Source organism: Syngnathoides biaculeatus, chromosome 15, assembly GCF_019802595.1.
Source record: "Syngnathoides biaculeatus isolate LvHL_M chromosome 15, ASM1980259v1, whole genome shotgun sequence".
NCBI lineage: Eukaryota > Metazoa > Chordata > Actinopteri > Syngnathiformes > Syngnathidae > Syngnathoides > Syngnathoides biaculeatus.
In genome coordinates, this window is record NC_084654.1 from 389,633 (window position 1) to 408,053 (window position 18,421).

The following is an 18,421-nucleotide window of genomic DNA, read 5'->3' on the forward strand; positions in this document are numbered from 1 at the left end:
ATATGTTCCATAACATTTGCAAGAATTATTATTTGGTCTTTCAATATGAGTACTTTGACTTTGAAATACATGTTGCAGTATTCTCTGTGCTGTCGGAAAGACGTGTTCCTTTGTCATGAATAGGCACTTCATCAGTCTGGCAACTTTTGGAATGGACCAAAGATGGAGATTCAGCATCTGCTCGTTTGATATCAACCTCTTGTACAGAAGATGCTTTCTGCAACATCTGTAATTGATATAGAAAAATAAGGTTCAAAGTTTATAAAACAAGAAAAAAAATGTGTTGATAAAGCACAGGTTTATTTCAATCTATTTCATGGTAAAGAAATTATTTTTTATAAAATGTCTATTTTGCGAGTGACTAGTATGTAATACTGCTTGCTTTAATACTGTGTAGTATTTTATTAAAATTAAAAACGCTGCACAAAAAAATAAAAGATTTGTATACATCCATCCATTTTATTAGCCGCTTATTCTCACAAGGGTCACAGGAGTGCTGGAGCCTATCCCAGCTGTCAATGGGCAAGTGTTATGTGTGTATTTTTATTCTTTGTTCGCTTTATTTTCCTTTCATGCTTTTAAGTTGTTCAGATGCAGGTCTTTGTGACACTGTTTCCTTCCATACTTTTAAGTCCTTATGATGTGACGTGGTTTCCTCCAATTTTCTTGGGTCCGTGTGACGCGAACTCTTTGTGTCCTTTGTGACACGGAAGTTGGAAATGTTTCAAGGATTACCTACAGTGAAGAAAATAAGTATTTGAAAACCGTGCTATATTGCAAGTTCTCACACTGAAATCATGGAGGGGTCTGAAATTTTCATCATAGGTGCATGTCCACCGTGGGAGAGATAATCTAAAACGAAAAATCCAGAAATCACAATGTATGATTTTTTTTTAACAATTTATTTGTGTGATACAGCAGCAAATAAGTATTTGAACACCCGAGAAAATTAATGTTAATATTTGGTACAGTAGCCTTTGTTTGCAATTACAGAAGTCAAACGTTTCCTGGAGTTGTTCACCAGGTTTGCACACACTGCAGGAGGGATTTTGGCCCATTCCTCCACACACAGCTTCTCTAGATCAGACAGGTTTCTGTCAACTTTCTCCCATGACTCCTCTGTATCACCGAAATGGTCGTTGACAAACTTAAGATGGGTCTTGACGTGGTTTAAGCAGGGAAACCTTCCGTGTCATGCATGATTTCAAACCATGATGTCTTAGTGTATTACCAACAGTTACCATGGAAATGGTGGTCCCAGCTCTTTTCAGGTCATTAACCAAGACCTGTCGTGTAGTCCTGGGCTGATTCCTCACGTTTCTAAGGATCATTGAGACCCCACGAGGTGATATCTTGCTTGGGGTTCCACTCCGATTGAGATTGATCATCATGTTTAGCTTCTTCCGTTTTCTAATGATTGCTCCAACAGTGGACCTTTTTTCTCCAAGCTGCTTGGCAATTTCTCTGGAGCCATTTCCAGCCATGTGAAGTTGTACAATTTTGTATCTGGTGTCTTTGGACAGCTCTTTGGTCTTGGCCATGTTATAAGTTTGAGTCTTTCTGATTGTATGGGGTGGAAAGGTGTCTATGCAGCTCACGACCTCACACAGGTGCATCTGATTCAGGATAATACATGGAGTGGAGGTGGACTTTTAAAGGCGGACTAACAGGTCTTTGATGGTTAGAATTCTAGCTTATAAAGAAGTGTTCAAATACTTATTTGCAGCTCTATCACACAAATAAATCATGAAAAAAATCATAGATTGTGATTTCTGGATATTTCTTTTTAGATTATCTCTCTCACCGTGGACATGCACCTACGATAAAAACTTCAGACCCCTCCATGATTTCTAAGTGGGAGAACGTTCAATATAGCAGGGCGTTCAAATACTTATTTTCTTCACTGTAACACAAGAAGCAGGGTACACTCTGAACTGGTTGCCAGCCAATCGCAGGGCACCTCAAGACAAACAGCCGCACTCACAATCACACCCAGGGCAATATATGTCCACGCAGGCACGGGGAGAACGTGCAAACTCCACACAGGGAGGGTTGGGATTGAACACGGGGACTCAGCACTGAGGCAAACACTTTCCAGCTACTCCACCATGCCGCCATTTGTACACATTATTATCCTGTTTTCTAGTTGAGAATGGTCAAATGATTTGCGGTAATAAAATATTTTGTGCTAAGAATGACATGTAAACAGTGTTAAAAATGTTCAGGAAAAAAAAATACATACCCCCACAACTTGTCTTTGTTGAAGCGTGTCCAGGTTCAGCGGCCGATCCAAGTTCGGGTTTTGTGCATTGAGCAACAGCAATCTGTTCAGGTGTTGAAACTGGCTGTATGGTAGGCACTGATCCAGTTTTTAATCCGTTTACATTTAAACCCCATCTCAGAAATTAGTCTACCAGTAAAAGAATGTGAAATGTTGACTTCATATGACAGACTGCTGACCGCGTTTTGGAAAAATTATTCCTCTGAGGCTTGGGTCTTTTAGAAAATGTAAACTGTGATGACAATCACTCAAATTGCTACAAAATTAAACCACACACGGGTTCACCATTTTTACAGATTGGTTTTAGCTTACCATTACTGAGGAATTCTCAAAAATTAATGTGTTTTTCTTCGGCATAAACCCGTGAGGCTCCATGCTAATGCTAGTCCACAACAGAATATTTACCTTTAGTGACATCAGAGGTTACCCACACGGAAGGAGGTGTTTTTCAGACATGGGAAACGAGGACTTTAATTCATAAACATATTATTGGGTAAAAACATCGAAAAGGTTATGCATTTTATGGTACAGATGAACAAATATTTATCTAAATAAGATAATTTGGGTTAGAAATTAAACATTCCATATACACAATTTAAGAGCCTTCACAATATTCAGGTGCATGAATGGAGTACAACAACATGGCAGACAAGTTGCTTCCATGGGAGAAAACAGATTCCACAGGAGGCGCTTTTTTTTTGTAAGATTGTTTCAACTGAGCAGAAACAACACAGAACTTGAACACTGTACATTACACTGCATACTGCATACAATAAAAAAGATGTGAAACATTTCTTTGTAGTTAACGAAGTAAAGCTCTAAGTTAATTACCCAGGACAGAATTCTGTGCGGATTCCAAGGTCATGAGCATCTTCCTTGGAATGCACAAGAACAGTTCTTCTGCCTGTATAGAGAATAAAATTAAGACAAACCATAAGTAAAGGTTGTTGTTGATTATTTCTTTAACAAAATAATGCTTCTTGGCAAGAAACCTTTGACCTCTCGAGAGACTGCCGTATGAATAAAGAACATGTAATTCTGGGATGAACAACAGCTAGGTATGTTTGTGGGTTAGGACCAAGAATGTCTCAAATATTCTTTCCTATTTCCAAAAATCTTATTTTAAACACCATATCGGTTCTCCCGAGCATGGGAGTGCAGAGGGGCAGATGCTCAAACGTAAAAGGACCACATGGAATTTTGTGGAAACAATATACTGTAAATGTAATGTTTGCACAAAATGGGGAACATGATGGTCTAGCTGGAAAGCGTTGGCCTCACAGTTCTGAGGTTCAATCCTGGACCCGCCTGTGTGGAGTTTGCATGTTCTCCCCGTGCCTGCGTGGGTTTTCTCCGAGCACTCCAGTTTCCTCCCACATCCCAAACACTTGCAACATTAATTGGACACTCTAAATTGACCTTAGGTGTGATTGTGAGTGCAGCTGTTTGTCTCTATGTGAACTGCGATTGGCTGGCAACCAGAATCCAATCAGCTTTTTGGCCAAGTGTGTATAAAAACACAGGGAATTCTTCTCCGGCAGTTGGACATTCAAAACAAAGAACTAAGAACAACAAAGCAACAAGAACAAAGAATAAGACATCTCTGTTTATCGGAACTATTCCTTATAAGAGTCGTGCAAGATGTAAAAACTTCTTCATTTAGTATAGAAAAAGGTAAGTGTCTTAAAGTACCACATTCTGTTAAGTTTGTACAGCGTGCCTTTACCCGTTTGCAGTTCCTGTTACAGACCGGTGCAATGTCAACTGTGCAAAGGGAACAGTTTAAAGTGATGAACAGTGCAGTCTACAAAATATTTTAAAAAAATAAAACTATATATATATATATATATATATATATATATATATATATATAACTGACACTATTACTGGTCCAGCAGGATGTGAGTGACTGTCCTAACATGTCACAAGGCAGTAAAATAGTAGGTTCACTGATCAAGAATTTAATGACTTAAATGCCAGAGGGAAAAAAACTGTTCAAATGCCTGTTGGTCGGTTGCGCTTTCCCGACAGAAGGAGCTGGAAGAGCTGGTGTCCACGATGTGGAGGATCCAAAAGGATCCTGCCTGCTCTGGACCAAGTTCGCGTTGTGTGCAACCTCAATCGTGGGTAGTGTGGTGCCGACAATCCGTCAGTGGTTTCGATTGTCCGTTGCAGTCCGAGTTTGTCCTTTTTTTGTGGAAATCAGACTGTGATGGAGGTACACAGTATTGATTGGATGACCACTGTGGAGAACTGTCTCAGCAGCTCTTTTGACAGTCAGCGCTTCCTCAGATATCAAATATGGAAGAAGGTGCTCTGGTCGGATGAAACCAACATCAAACTTTTTTTGCCACAATGTGAAGCGATATGTTTGGCATAAAAGCAACACAGCTCATCGCCTTGAACACACCATCCCCACTGTCAAACATGGTGGTGGCAGCCTCATGATTTCGGCCTGCTTTTCTTCAGCAGGGACAGGGAAGATGTTTAAAATTCATGGGAAGACAAATGGAGCCAAATACAGGATCATTCTGGAAGAAAACCTGTTGGAGTCTGCAAAAGACCTGAGACTGGGACAGAGATTTATCTTCTAACAGGAGAATGATGCAAAACAAAGGCAAATCTACAATATGGTTCACAAATAAACGTATCCAGGTGTTGGAATGGCCAAGTCAAAGTCCAAACCTGAATCCAATCAAGAATCTGTGGGCAGAGCTGAAGACTGCTGTTCACAAACACTCTCCATCCAACCTCACTGAGCTGTTTTGCAAGGAAGAATGGGCGAGAATTTCATTCTCTGGATGTGCAAAACTGATAGAGACATACCTCATGTGACTTACAGCTGTAATTGCAGCAAAAGGTGGCGCTACAAAGTATTAATGCAATTATTTGTTAAAAAATTTAAAATATCCAAAATATCCATTTCGTTCCACTTCACGATTGTGTTCCACTTGTTGATTCTTGACAAATGTTAATTTCATTTGTTTATGTTTGAAACCTGAAATGTGGCGAAAGGTTGAAAAGTTCAACGGGGCTGAATACTTTCACAAGGCACTGTATAAAATGTGTGGTCGATGTTCCGCGCTTCGGCACTGCGTCTGCCGGTGTGGCTCATCGTGGCACTGAGGGGGCTCATCGCGGCGCTGAGCCGGGGCGCTTTACGGCATGTTGTCGCTCTTGGCTGAGTGCGCCATAGTCGGCGGCGTTGTTCGTTGCCGAAAGCGGCAGCATTGTTCATCACTGCCAACGCTGCTGCTGTGAGCGATGAACAACGTGAACGGATGAACAATGCTGCCGACACTGTCGGCAAGGGCGCACCCAGCCGCAAGAAATGACAACGCCGTAAAGCGGCCTGGCTCGGCGCCATGATGAGCCATCCCGGCTGGGGCGCCACCTCAGTGCAATATTGAACATTCCCGGCTACAGCTGTGATTAGCTCATCGCGGTTGGGCCACGGTAGCTCGTCGCGCCCGGGCTGCGGCGTTTTTGTCGTTCACAGCTGAGTGTGCCACATACTGTCAGGGAGTCTGTTGTGAGTTAGAAGTGATCTGCATATCATCTAAATATGGTTCGAAACGACAGGGTAATATTGCCTTGATCGCTTCACTCGATTGCAAGATGTTTGTTCTGTTCTTCGAAATAAGCTTCCATGTCAGAAGGGAAAATCCGAAAATCTGTTGTTCCTGTCCCATAGCAGGTGCCACTACGTGTTTTCAATGGCGAATGTCCCAGTGTGACATCTGCTGATGACGTTGCAGGCAATATGGCTACCACTTCCAAGTTGCGAATTTTGTGAAAAAATGACTCGTTCTCCGCTCATACTAATTTTTTTGTAAAGACATTGAAGTAAATAATGTTACATGTCTTTTTCATAACATCTATTTTCGAATGTTTATAGGCATGTCACTTGGGCTTTAAGGTGGAGGTGGGACTGCATCAGGGATCAGCTCTGTGCCCCTTCCTGTTTGCTGTGATAATGTATAGGCTGACAGATGAGGTTACACTGAAACCCCCTTAGACCATGATATTTGCAGATGACATTGTGATGTGCAGTGAAAGCAGGGAGCAGATGGAGGACCAATTATGAAGAGGGAGGCATGCGCAGGAAAGGAGAGGAATGAGGATTAGCACAAGTAAAACAGAATATGTGTGCAAATGAAAGGTGGGAGGTTCAAGGCAGAAGAGATAGCAATGGTGGACGACTTCATATACTTGGGGTCAACAATCCAGAGCAATGGTGAGTGTGGTAAGGAAGTGAAGAAACGGGTCCAAGCGGGTTGGAACAGCTGGCGGAAGGTGTGTTATGTGACAGAAGAGTCTCTTCAAGGATGAAGGGTAAAGTTTATAAAACGGTGGTAAGGCCGGCCATGATGGACGGATTAGACTGTGGCACTGAAGAGACAACGGGGAGCAGAACTGAAAGATGTTGAGTTTCTCTCTTGGATTGAGCAGGTTGGATAAGATTAGAAATGAGCTCATTAAAGGGCAGCCAAAGTTGGATGTTTTGGAAATAAGGTTTAAGTGAGCAGCCTTTGATGGATTGGGCATGTCCAGAGGCAAGAGAGTGAGTATATTGGTAGAAGGGTGCTGAGGATGGGGTTGCCAGGCAAAAGAGTGAGAGGAAGACCAAAGAGAAGGTTGAAGGATTTTGTGAGGGAATTCCAGGCTCATGTGGGAAATGTTCAGTGAGACCTGGAAAGACGTGACGGGGAAAAACATTCCTAACCGAACCCCGCATCAGAACCAGAGCAGTGTTCTGTTGCAGTATTTCTGTGCGCATCATGGATTGTCCATATTGAACACCATGTTCAAGCATAAGGATATCTACATGTACACTTGGGACCATGACACCGTAGGTTGCAATTCAATGATTGACTTTATGGTCGTGTTGTCGGACTTGTGATGTCTGAAACACTCAGGTGAAGAGAGGGATGGAGCTTTCAAATGATCACCACCTGGTAGTGAATTGCCTCCGATGGCGGGGGAAGTTGCCGATCTGACATGGCAGGCCCGAACGTATACTGAGGGTCAGAAGCATTTTCAAATCCCGCCTCCAAGGAAATGTGGTCATGTTACGGGGTATGCACGAGCAATGAGTCTGGGTGGACCATGTTCCACACCTTCAATGCACAGGCGGCAGACCGGAGCTGTGACCATAAGGTGGTCGGTGCCTGTCGTGGCTGCAATCCATGAACATGTGACAGAGTTGAAAGAGGAATTCTGAAAGGAACTAGATGAAGTAGTTTGAGCATCCGAGACAGAGAGTTGTGATTGGTGCAGATTGGACATGTTGGTGAAAGATACAGGGCCGATGAAGAAGTGATGGCTAAGTACGGCATCCGGGAAATGAACTTTGGAAAGATGGTGGTGCACTTGGCAAAAAGGATGGAAATGGCAGTAGTGAACACTTTTTCCAGAAGACGCAGGAACATATAGTAACCTACAAGAGCGGAAGTAGAACCACGCAGATGTATTATATTCTGTGCAGACGATGTAATCTGAAGGAGGTTACTGACTGTAAAGTAGTGTGAAGGGAGAGTGTACCTCTACAACACAGGATGGTGGTGTGTAGGACGACTCTGGTGGTGGGGAGGAAAATCAAGAAGACAAAAGTACAGCGGAGAAACAGGTGGTGGAAGCTGAGAAAGGAAGAATGCTGTGCGGCCTTCCGGAAAGAGGTGAGACAGGCTGTCGATGGACAGGAGGAGATCACAGATGACTAGACTGCTACAGCCAAGGATCAGAGAGACAGGCAGGAGAGTACTTGGTGTGTCATCTGGTAGGAAAGGGGAGAAGGAGACCTGGTGGTGGAACCCCAAAATGCAGGAAGTCATACAAGGAAAGAGATTACCGAAGAAGAAGTGGGACAGTGTGTGGACTGAGGAGAGGCGAAAGAAATACATTGAGATGCGACGCAGGGCCATGGTAGAGGTGAAGAAGGCTAAACAAGAGGCATATGATGATATGTACACCAGGTTGGACACGAAAAAAGGAGAAAAGGATCTCTGCAGGTTGGCCAGACAGAGGGATAGAGATGGGACAGATGTGCAGCAGTTAAGGGTGATTATGGATAGAGATGGAAATCTGTTGACTGGTGCCAGTAGTGTGCTGAAAAGATGGAAAGAATACTTTGAGAAGTTGGTGAATGAAAAAAATGAGAGAGAAGGAAGAGTAGAAGAGGCAATTATTAGTTCCGGAGAAGTTAGAAAGGCACTCAAGAGGATAAAAATGGAAAGGCATTTGGTCCTGATGACATACCGGTGAAGGTAGAGAAGCAATTTGGAGGGGTGGCTGTGGAGTTTTTAACCAACTTATTCAACAGAATACTAGCGGGCGAGAAGATACCTGAAGAATGCTGGAAAAGTGTGATATTCCCATTTTTAAGAACAAAGGGGACTTGCAGAGCTGTGGAAACTATAGAGGAATATAGTCAATGAGCCACACAATGAAGTTATGGGAAAGAGGAATGGAGGGTAGACTCAGGTCAGAAGTCAGTATCTGCGAATAAGTGTATGGTTTCATGCCTACAAAGAGTACCGCAGATGCATTATTTGCCTTGAGGATGCAAATTGATAAGTACAGAGAAGGTCAGAAGGAGCTACATCTTGTCTATGTGGAACTAGAGAAAGCCAATACCCTAACCCTAACCCTGAGTACCAAGAGATGAACTGTGGTAGTACATGCGGAAGTCTGGTGTGGCAGAGAAATATGTTAGAATAGTACAGGACATGTATGAGGGCAGCAAAACAATAGTGAGGTGTGCTGTAGGGGTGAAAGAAGAATTTAAGGTGGAGGTGGGACTGCATCAGGGATCACCTCTGAGCCTCTTCCTGTTTGCTGTGGTAATGGATAGGCTGACAGATGAGGTTAGACTGGAATCCACTTGAACCATGATGTTCGCAGATGATATTGTGATCTGCAGTAAAAGCAGGGAGCAGGTGGAGGAACCATTAGAAACATGGAGGCATGAACTGGAAAGGAGAGGAATGAAGATTAGCCGAAGCAAAACAGAATACAGGGGCACCTCGATCTTGGTTTTCGTACAAATCAGTTTTCGAATGAAAATTGAGATTTTTTTGCTTTGGTTTTCAAATGAAAATCGGCATTCGAACACCCCGACCAGCTGACCCACGATGATTTGTTGTTGTTCTTTCGAACACACCCCCCAAAAAAACGAAAAATACGAAACGCAGACTATTGATAATGCGGCGGCGCAACCAGTGGACTCACACACTCCTCTGCTCGCGGACGTTTCCCAGTACTGTCGCGACTTTTTTTCTTCAAATTGAGCAAAATGAACTTCCGATCATGGCTCCAAAGAAGGCAAGTGGAACTGCTGGTGCTGAAAAAAGGAAAGTGGTGCGTAAAACTGTCGACCTCAAGAAGGATTTGATAGCAGAGCATGAATCTGGTCTGCGTGTTTCTGAGCTATCGAAGAAGTATGGCATGGCGAAAATGACGATCAGCACAATTCTGAAACACAAGGATGCCCGCAAAGCAAGTGATGTTGCTAAAGGAGCAACCATGTTGACCAAGCAGAGGCCACAGATCTTGGAGGAAGTCGAAAAGTTGCTTCTTATTTCGTGAACGAGCAGCAGTTAGCTTGGGATAGTATTGGTGAGGAAGGGACAAGATGTCGTCTGATGAAGCTGAAGGCAGGAAGGATGTCTCAAGTGCTGTGTCTGGTGTATTATGTGTGTAGGAATAATTGTGATCATAATTATCATACATTTTCTTCCAATAAAGAAATGCTTTGCTCTGCCCTAGATTACGTGGCAGCCTCCGAGCAGGAGATAGCAAGAACAAAAACATCTAACCATCAGAACTGTTAGAACTGCTGTCTGTTAAAGAAATGATGACCACACATGTATTCAGCAATCTTCCACACATGCACACGCACATGAACAAACATTTACACCTTGTTTCAAACTGTTTTGCTTGTCGTCTCCTTTTTGTAACATCCATGTAAATAAGGGGCGTCTCAAAACTAAATAAATAGAGGTGCCGAGGAGAGGATAATCAGAGAGTGCATTGGTGAATTGTAGGAGACAGTTCCTCTCCTCTCTCCTCGCGAGACTTGAACTGGTGTCTTTGCTTCCTTTTTTTGTCCTGTTTAATGAATGTCTGATTGGTGAACCTGACATTTACTTGGTCCTTCGAGCCGGATCTCAAGATACCTGAGGTTTCCAGGGGCCGAGTTGACGTCCAGGCAAAGACCGTGGCCACGGCACTTGAGACCCTTTTCGGGACTGGGCCTCGACTTTGCGCCTGGAGGCTGAGGGTTGACGAGAAGCTGAAGGAAGTGAAGACATCTCTGGTGAGTAGGAAACTCCCACACTCATGAGGAATGAGTGAATGCGCGTCTGGGTGACTGCGGCAGAACCAAACCTCGAGAATACTAGTCACTATGGAGTAGACTAATTAGTCTATAAAACTGAGAAAAGGGCAAGGTGTGTCCTGTACGTGAGCTCCGTGAAACGTGTGCATGTGTAAAAGTGTGAGTGGAGGTTCGCTACCTCATTTGAACAGGAAATTGAGTGACAACTGTTTGAGGATGCAGAGGTAAGAATTCTACGCCACTTGTGGTAGAAGCTTGAGAATTACCTCAAACGGAACGTAATTGTCACCCTATTCAGGGGGAAGTCAGTATAGTCACCCTAGGTGAACCACTGACTCCAACAGGGGAAAAACAAATAGCAAAATAGTTGATAAATAGCAAAATAGTTGAAACACAACATCTGAAAAAAAAAAAATAAAAATAATGATGTGTACGGACTAGAAGTTTGTAGAAAGCAAATGTCCGACTAAAACAAAACCTCTAAATTTGTGGATAACACAATATGACTTTGCTGGCCAGCTCAACATACACACAAAAAATATATTTTGTTAACCTGCAGGATAAAATAAGAGAAACACACACACACAAAAAAAACAACAAACACAACAACAACAACAACAAAAAAGCTGGACTCAAGATGATGTGAAAACGGCCATAAAAGGTATAACATCTCATAAAGTTGATGGAACATAATTCGTCCAGGGAACGGAAGACTTGAGAAAATATTACCAGTTAAATGATGTGGAAGTACAACAAATTTGGATGACAGCAAAGTACTTTCTCACAGCAGCAGGGAATTCAAGGGTTAATATCGCGCACTTCTACTAGATTTAAAAAAAAAAAAAAAAGCAATTTTTCTCCCATTGGAAGAGCAAAATAAAACAATGAATCATTTGAAGAATATAGAATTGGAATAAATGCATGTTTCAAAGCAAATACTGGCATTCCTGAAGATCACACTCCAGGGAGTGTGTATCAAGGGCAATTAAAATAAATGCTCTTCATGTGAATTCAAATAATCCTATAAAACAATGGATTGAAAAACAATGGGTTGACAAACCGACTGGCAGCCTGTATCAATACGTTAACCAAGCACTACACGCAGAAAGAGTCCTACAAAATAAGAAAAAGAAAATTGACACCTTTCTGACAGAGAAAGGAGAAATTTATGGAGCTTTATGTGAAATCTTTAATAATTGTGGCCGCAGATGAGGAAGAGAGCAGCCATCTCCCCATCAAAAATGTCACAACTAATGCTCCCAAAATGCAACTTTTTAATTTGTCCCATACGTTTTTGGGAAGAGATGGCTTGCTGAAACTAGGACTGCGCTTAATTCCCTCTCTGACAGGAAAAATAGAAGTAAAAAGAAAAAAAAGGAATGACTGGGAGGACAGTTAAAGATCTTAGAAAATGGGAATCCAGCGCTCTATTATTACACCTTACATATTCCTAACAAACCTCCCACAAGAACAGGAGATTTCTTGCTGCAAACAACTCAAAACACGATTGAACAACCACAAAATGACGTAGGAAGTGACTCATTGCATGTGACAATGTAGTATAAGATAAACTTATAACAGCCCACACCAGACAAAATCATGATTATCTGTACTCAGATGGTATATCAGTCATGGTGACAGAAACAAGACTGACAAACTAAATGCACTACACAAGGAATGGACACCACCACACACGTCATTACAACAGGAGTGGGAGAGTTTGGGACAATTTGTTTTGGTAGTACGAAATGTTCCCAATTTGACAGAAAAAGAACCACATTTGGATTAGGATGACTGAACTGTACAGACAATATATTATTGGACAGTCTTAAACAATCTGAGACCAGATCCTGCTGTATTCACGGTGGTATCACAATCTACACAGACAATACTGGAAAAATAGAGGAATAGCGACAACTACAGGGAACACAGTGACATATGCAGAGCTACGACAAAATTTGCTCATAGCAGTTCAATTACCAAAAGAAATAGCCATATGTAAATGTGCAGTACACACATCAAATACAGACAAAGAATCATAAGGAAATGGATTTATAGATAAAACAGCAAAAGAAGCAGCAAAACCTTTATGGGATTAGCTGACCATGTAACAAATGAAGAGATACTTTGAGATGATGTGTTAAACAAAATGCAACAACAAAGCTTACCAGCAGAACTAAAAATGTGGAAAAAATAAGGTACTACATTACAAAATGGGAATTATGTCAGCACAGATACAAAAAAAATTCTACCAAAAACATTTTTTAAGTGGGCGGCAATCTTGAGCGATGGGAAGTCTCAGGTCTCAACAGGGGGAATGGTAGCCCTGCTACAAAGGCATTACATGATCCATGGATTTAACTTGGATGCAAAAAACTTTCTTTGTAGGGCTTGTTTGATCTGCGTGCGACATTATCCACAAGGGAATGTGTATACAAAATGTGGTCAGTTTCCTCAAGCAACACATCCATTCACCCCTCCATCCATTTTCTTAGCCGCTTATCCTCACAAGGGTCGCGCGGAGGGCTGGCGCCTATCCCAGCTGTCAACGGGCAGGAGGCAAGGTACACCCTGACCTGGTTGCCAGCCAAATGCAGGTCACATGGAGACAAACAGCCGCACTCACAATCACACGTAGAGGCAATTTGGACACAATAATAGATTTAGTCTAACTATACATACATTACAAGCACGAAAGGGTCTCATTCCATTCAAAACACTATTTGGGAGACCATACAAATTACCAATAATTTCCACACAATGAGAGATAGACGAATGATGAAGGAAAAAGAAAAAAAAAAACACACAAGTGGGTCCCTTTCAGGAGTTATTAAGAACCCCAAACATCTTAAAAAATTGCAAAAAGGTGTACTTGAATTCATTTGTTGATTGCAGGAAAGTTATTGCTTTGAAACCATTGTAAACACAAACAAAACTAATTTGTTTTTATTGGCCACTTGTAAGATAGCTGTTCTCATTCCCACTGCCAAGGTCGCTGTAGTCCGGTTACACATGGGAGTGAGACTGCTGACATAATGGTGAATAAACAGTGAAATTTTGCTGTTGGGTGTTGGATGAAAACGCTATTCGTTATTTTCATTTTTCTGTTCGAGTGGTACCTGTGGGAACCACTCAAGGTCCCACCCCCAAAAAAATAAATAAAATAAAATAAAAACAAACCAAATTGGATAACTACATACAAAAAAACATGTCCAAAATATTGTAGTGTTTGCACAGATCCAGAGATAATACCAATGCTATTAATTGATAATGAATGCAAAAAAAAAAAAAGTTGATGGATTCTGTGTATCCATTAACTTCTTTTGAAAAACTAAAAAAACATTGTTTTCCAATGGCGTGTCACTAGGAAATTTCACATGCATCAATTTGATAGGACTAGAAACAAATTGGGAATTTTATCAGCATTGATGTGTGAAGCCATTTTTGTGCCACTGTCAAGGTGGTGCGGCAGTAACTGTCTTTTTGATTTTTTTTTTTATGCCGGATGCCTTTCCTGACGCAACACTTCTGCATTTATTCAGAGAGCTGAAGCCAATCCCAGCTAACTTCGGGCAGCGGCAGACAACACGCCGAACTGGTCGCCAGCCAGTCGCAGTGCAGATGTCGACACCATCACTGTGCGGGAATCGATCCCACGCTGCCTTCACTCGAAATGTCCCTCTGAGGCAAACCCAAACTACAACGTGGCCCGCAAGAGAAATGAGTTTGACATCCCTGCACTACACCATAAAAAAAAAAAAAGTAACAAGTTACTTACTGTGCTTTAATAACCTTCTTACTGCCATTTGTTTATTCATTCTATGTCTGTTTATGAATTAACATCTACTGTACATGCAGTTTTATCCGAACACTGTCATAGACTGAGCAAGAGCTGAATGACTTGGACAAAATAGCAGAAAGAAACACGTGGATACACCTTACACAAAAAGTAAAAGGTCATCTCAGCTGAGTCACCCAAGGGGAAACGTGAGCAAAGACCAGCATACGGTGGGTGCAGATTTATAGGATCTGAAAATACCTGAAGGGTGAAGAAGATTTAAAAGACATTTGACTCATTTAGGGGTGACTTGGTCGACATGACTTCAAAATGGCTAAATAATATGATAGCATGTTGGGCTGCAACATTGACAGCCGTAATGATATTTTTGTTCATATGCTACTTTTGGACACCTGTAAAGCTGACAAAAATACATAACAACAGAACCAATAATTATACTCAGTCAACTATGCCTACCACGCATAAGATAAAGAGGCGTAACCTCATTATCATTATAACATTGATAAACAAATATGCGGGAGGCATGAGGCATGAGAGGAGGACTCCATGTGTGCCTTCCAGTGAATCAGTTCAGCACTTTTTCAATTCCTTGGCAGAGTCTAATTGCTGGGGATTCCATCTTTGGGCTTATGCTAAATGAAACCCCCACTTTCTTCTCACCATTTGCCAATTTAATGCTACCTTAAACCCAAATGCCATACAAAAGAGTACATATACTATGGGAGTATTTTAACCGAAAAAGCCTGAGGAACATTTTTTCATTATTATGATTATCTTTTTTTTTTACAAATAGGAAACAAAACTGGTTGTTATTAATGTAGAATGCAGCTAACAAGGTAAACTATAGTTACATCACATGGATGGGCCCTAGGCCACTAATGCGTGACATTCCAACAGAAATCCCAACACAATGTACCCTGGAGGTAATGACTAAAACAACTCCTAACACCACTTGTCAGAAATGGAAAAGTGTTTATCCAACAACTAAGGCAGTAAACTGATATTTTCTACGAATGTTGCATTGGCTAATTTCTCCTGTGTTAGCTTTACAGGCAAAGATTTTAAGGTGGGAAGTCTCAACAAAACACGGTGTCATGATATCCATATGCAAACTGCCCCACTGCTCCCATGCAGCAATTTGTTGTGGTGGTGTGTTGGTCAAAAGTTGTATGACACACTGATAAATGCAGCAGGAACGTGTACACTGGTATCACTGCTCTTATCTGTGACTGTGTTTCCATCCAAAGCAGAGGATATACAATTGGCCGCATCCATCTTTGGACCTCCCCTTGGGTTCTCCCGAAGGCGAAGGTCCTCTTGGAAAGATGGAGATCTGACATACATTGATGCAAATGGCATCCTAACTGCATACCAGATGAGTGTAAATTGGTTAACGAGATTGCTGCAGGATGGGAATCCATCTTGTTATGGATAAATGAATAAAAACGTTGACAGAATCAACTACATACATTACAATGTACAGAAACTAGGTAATTATACGGAAGCAGTCTTTATTGCCATCAGGGAACAACCAGCTGCAACCACACTCATGACGTTCCAGAACCGCATAGCGGTCGACATGCTCCCAGCCGAGAAGGGTGGGGACTGCTCAATGTTCGGTGACCAGTGTTGTTTATTCCAAATATCACAGCACCTGATGGGTCACGCACAAGGGCCATTCAAGGCCTCCGCACCCTGAACCACAAGATGAAGGAGCACTCTGGTGTAAACACATCAGCCAGGTCTGAGTGGTGGGGAAAAAAAAAAAAAGGTTGGCAAATCTAAAAATATGGTGTTCTCTGTCCTAGTTTCTATCGCTGTTTGCAGCTATTATTGCATTGTGTGGATGTTGTTGTATTCACTTCATAAAGGCATCACTTAACCAACTTATAACCACTGCTATTGCCCCGACAAATTCAAAATTGGCAGAAATATATCCACTATTGGCACAACAGGGTAATGACAGTGATATTGTTGACCACGATGATGACGTTATGACTTCTCTTCCAGACCTGTTCTCTGATCCAGAAGATTACAAGTAATTAGTGCTATAATTTCCTCCGAGTGTAAGACGAAAGGGTGATCAATTAGATAATTTAAGGATTTGAGCAAATGTAGGATAAACAGGAGGTTAATGTAGAAATAATTCTAAATAGTTAAGTAACTGCTTCTGACTGCAATGAAGAAATACTTTGCTCTGCTCCAATTCAGTTACTGCTCTGCCTGCAATGAAGAAATTCCTTGCTCTGCTCCAATTCAGTTACTGTTTTTGCCTGCAATGAAGAAATGCTTTGCTCTGCTCTAATTCAGTGACTGTTTCTGCATGCAATGAAGAAATGCTTTGCTCTGCTCCAATTCAGTTACTGTTTCTGCCTGCAATGAAGAAATGCTTTGCTCTGCTCCAATTCAGTTACTGTTTTTGCCTGCAATGAAGAAATGCTTTGCTCTGCTCTAATTCAGTGACTGTTTCTGCCTGCAATGAAGAAATGCTTGGCTCTCCTCCAATTCAGTTACTGTTTCTGCCTGCAATGAAGAAATGCTTTGCTCTGCTCCAATTCAGTTACTGTTTCTGCCTGCAATGAAAAAAAGCTTTGCTCTGCTCCAATTCAGTTACTGTCTCTGCCTGCAATGAAGAATGCTTTGCTCTGCTCTAGAAAACGTGGTAGCAAATGTAGGATAAAAAGGGGGGGAAATTTAGGAATAATTGTGATCATAATTATCATACATTTGCTTCCAATAAAGACTTTGCTCTGCCATAGATAACGTGGCAGCCTCCTACCAGGAGATAGCAAGAACAAAAACATCTAATCATCAGAACTGGTAGAACTGCTGCCTGTTAAAGAAATGATGACCACACATGTATTCAGCAATCTTCCACACATGCGCACACACATGAACAAACATTTACACCTTGTTTCAAACTGTTTTGCTTGTCGTCTCCTTTTTGTAACATCCATGTAAATAAGGGGCATCTCAAAACTAAATAAATAGAGGTGCCAAGGAGAGGATAATCAGAGAGTGCAGTGGTGAATTGTATGAGACAGTTCCTCTCCTCTCTCCTCGCGGGACTTGAACTGGTGTCTTTGCTTTCTTTTTTGTCCTGTTTAATGAATGTCTGATTGGTGAACCTGACAATGTGACAGAAGATTCCCTGCAAAAATGAAGGGCAAATTTTATAAAACAGTGGTGAGGGCAGCCATGATGTACAGGTTAGAGACGGTGGCACTGAAGAAATAGGAAGTAGAACTGGAGGTGGCAGAAAAGAAGATGTTAAGGTTCTTGCTCGGAGTGAGCAGGTTGGATAGGATTAGAAATGAGCTAACTAGAGGGACAGCCAAAGTTGGATGTTTTGGAAACAAGGTCTGAGAGAGCAGACTTTGATGGTTTGGACATGTTCAGAGGCGAGAGAGTGCGTATATTGACAGAACGGTGCTGAGGATGGAGCTGCCAGGCAAAAGGAAGACCAAAGAAACGATTGATGGATGTTGTGAGGGAAGACATCAGGGCAGAAGGTGTTAGAGAGGAAGATGCACAAAATGGGCACGCTTCAGCGACCCCTAACGGGACAAGCCAAACGGAAAAGAAGATGTTGGTGAGAAAAACGAGCAATGAAGAAAGGATGTTTAAGTATGGCATCCAGGAAAGGAACTTTGAGGAACAGACGATGATGGACATTGCATAAAGGATGGAAATGCAGTAGTGACCACTATTTTGTGCAGACGGTGTAATCTGAAGGAGGTTACTAACAGTAAGGTAGTGGTAGGCGTGAGTGTATCTTGAATGCATAGGATGGTGGTGAGTAGGATGACTGTGGTGGTGGGTAGGAAGTAATAAAACAAAGATTGAGCAGAGAACCATGTCGTGGAAGCTGAGAAAGGTACAATAGTGTGTGCACTTTTGGAAAAAGGTGAGAGAGGCTGTTGATGGACAGGAGAAGCTCCCGGAAGACTGGACAACTACAGCCAAGGTGATCAGAGAGACAGGAGTACTTGGTGTGTTAGGA

The 18,421-nt window shown here is 41.9% G+C and overlaps 1 protein-coding gene across 6 annotated transcripts in view; it reads right to left on the reverse strand.

The window, feature by feature from the left end:
• setd3 (SET domain containing 3, actin histidine methyltransferase) overlaps positions 1–18,421 on the reverse strand; it is a 135,294-nt gene that overhangs the window by 91,982 nt on the left and 24,891 nt on the right. For all 6 annotated transcript variants that reach the window (XM_061842766.1, XM_061842765.1, XM_061842769.1 and 3 more), the window contains one exon: positions 3,113–3,185. In XM_061842766.1, coding sequence (XP_061698750.1) covers positions 3,113–3,185 — 73 coding nt within the window. The remainder of the gene's footprint in view (positions 1–3,112; positions 3,186–18,421) is intronic.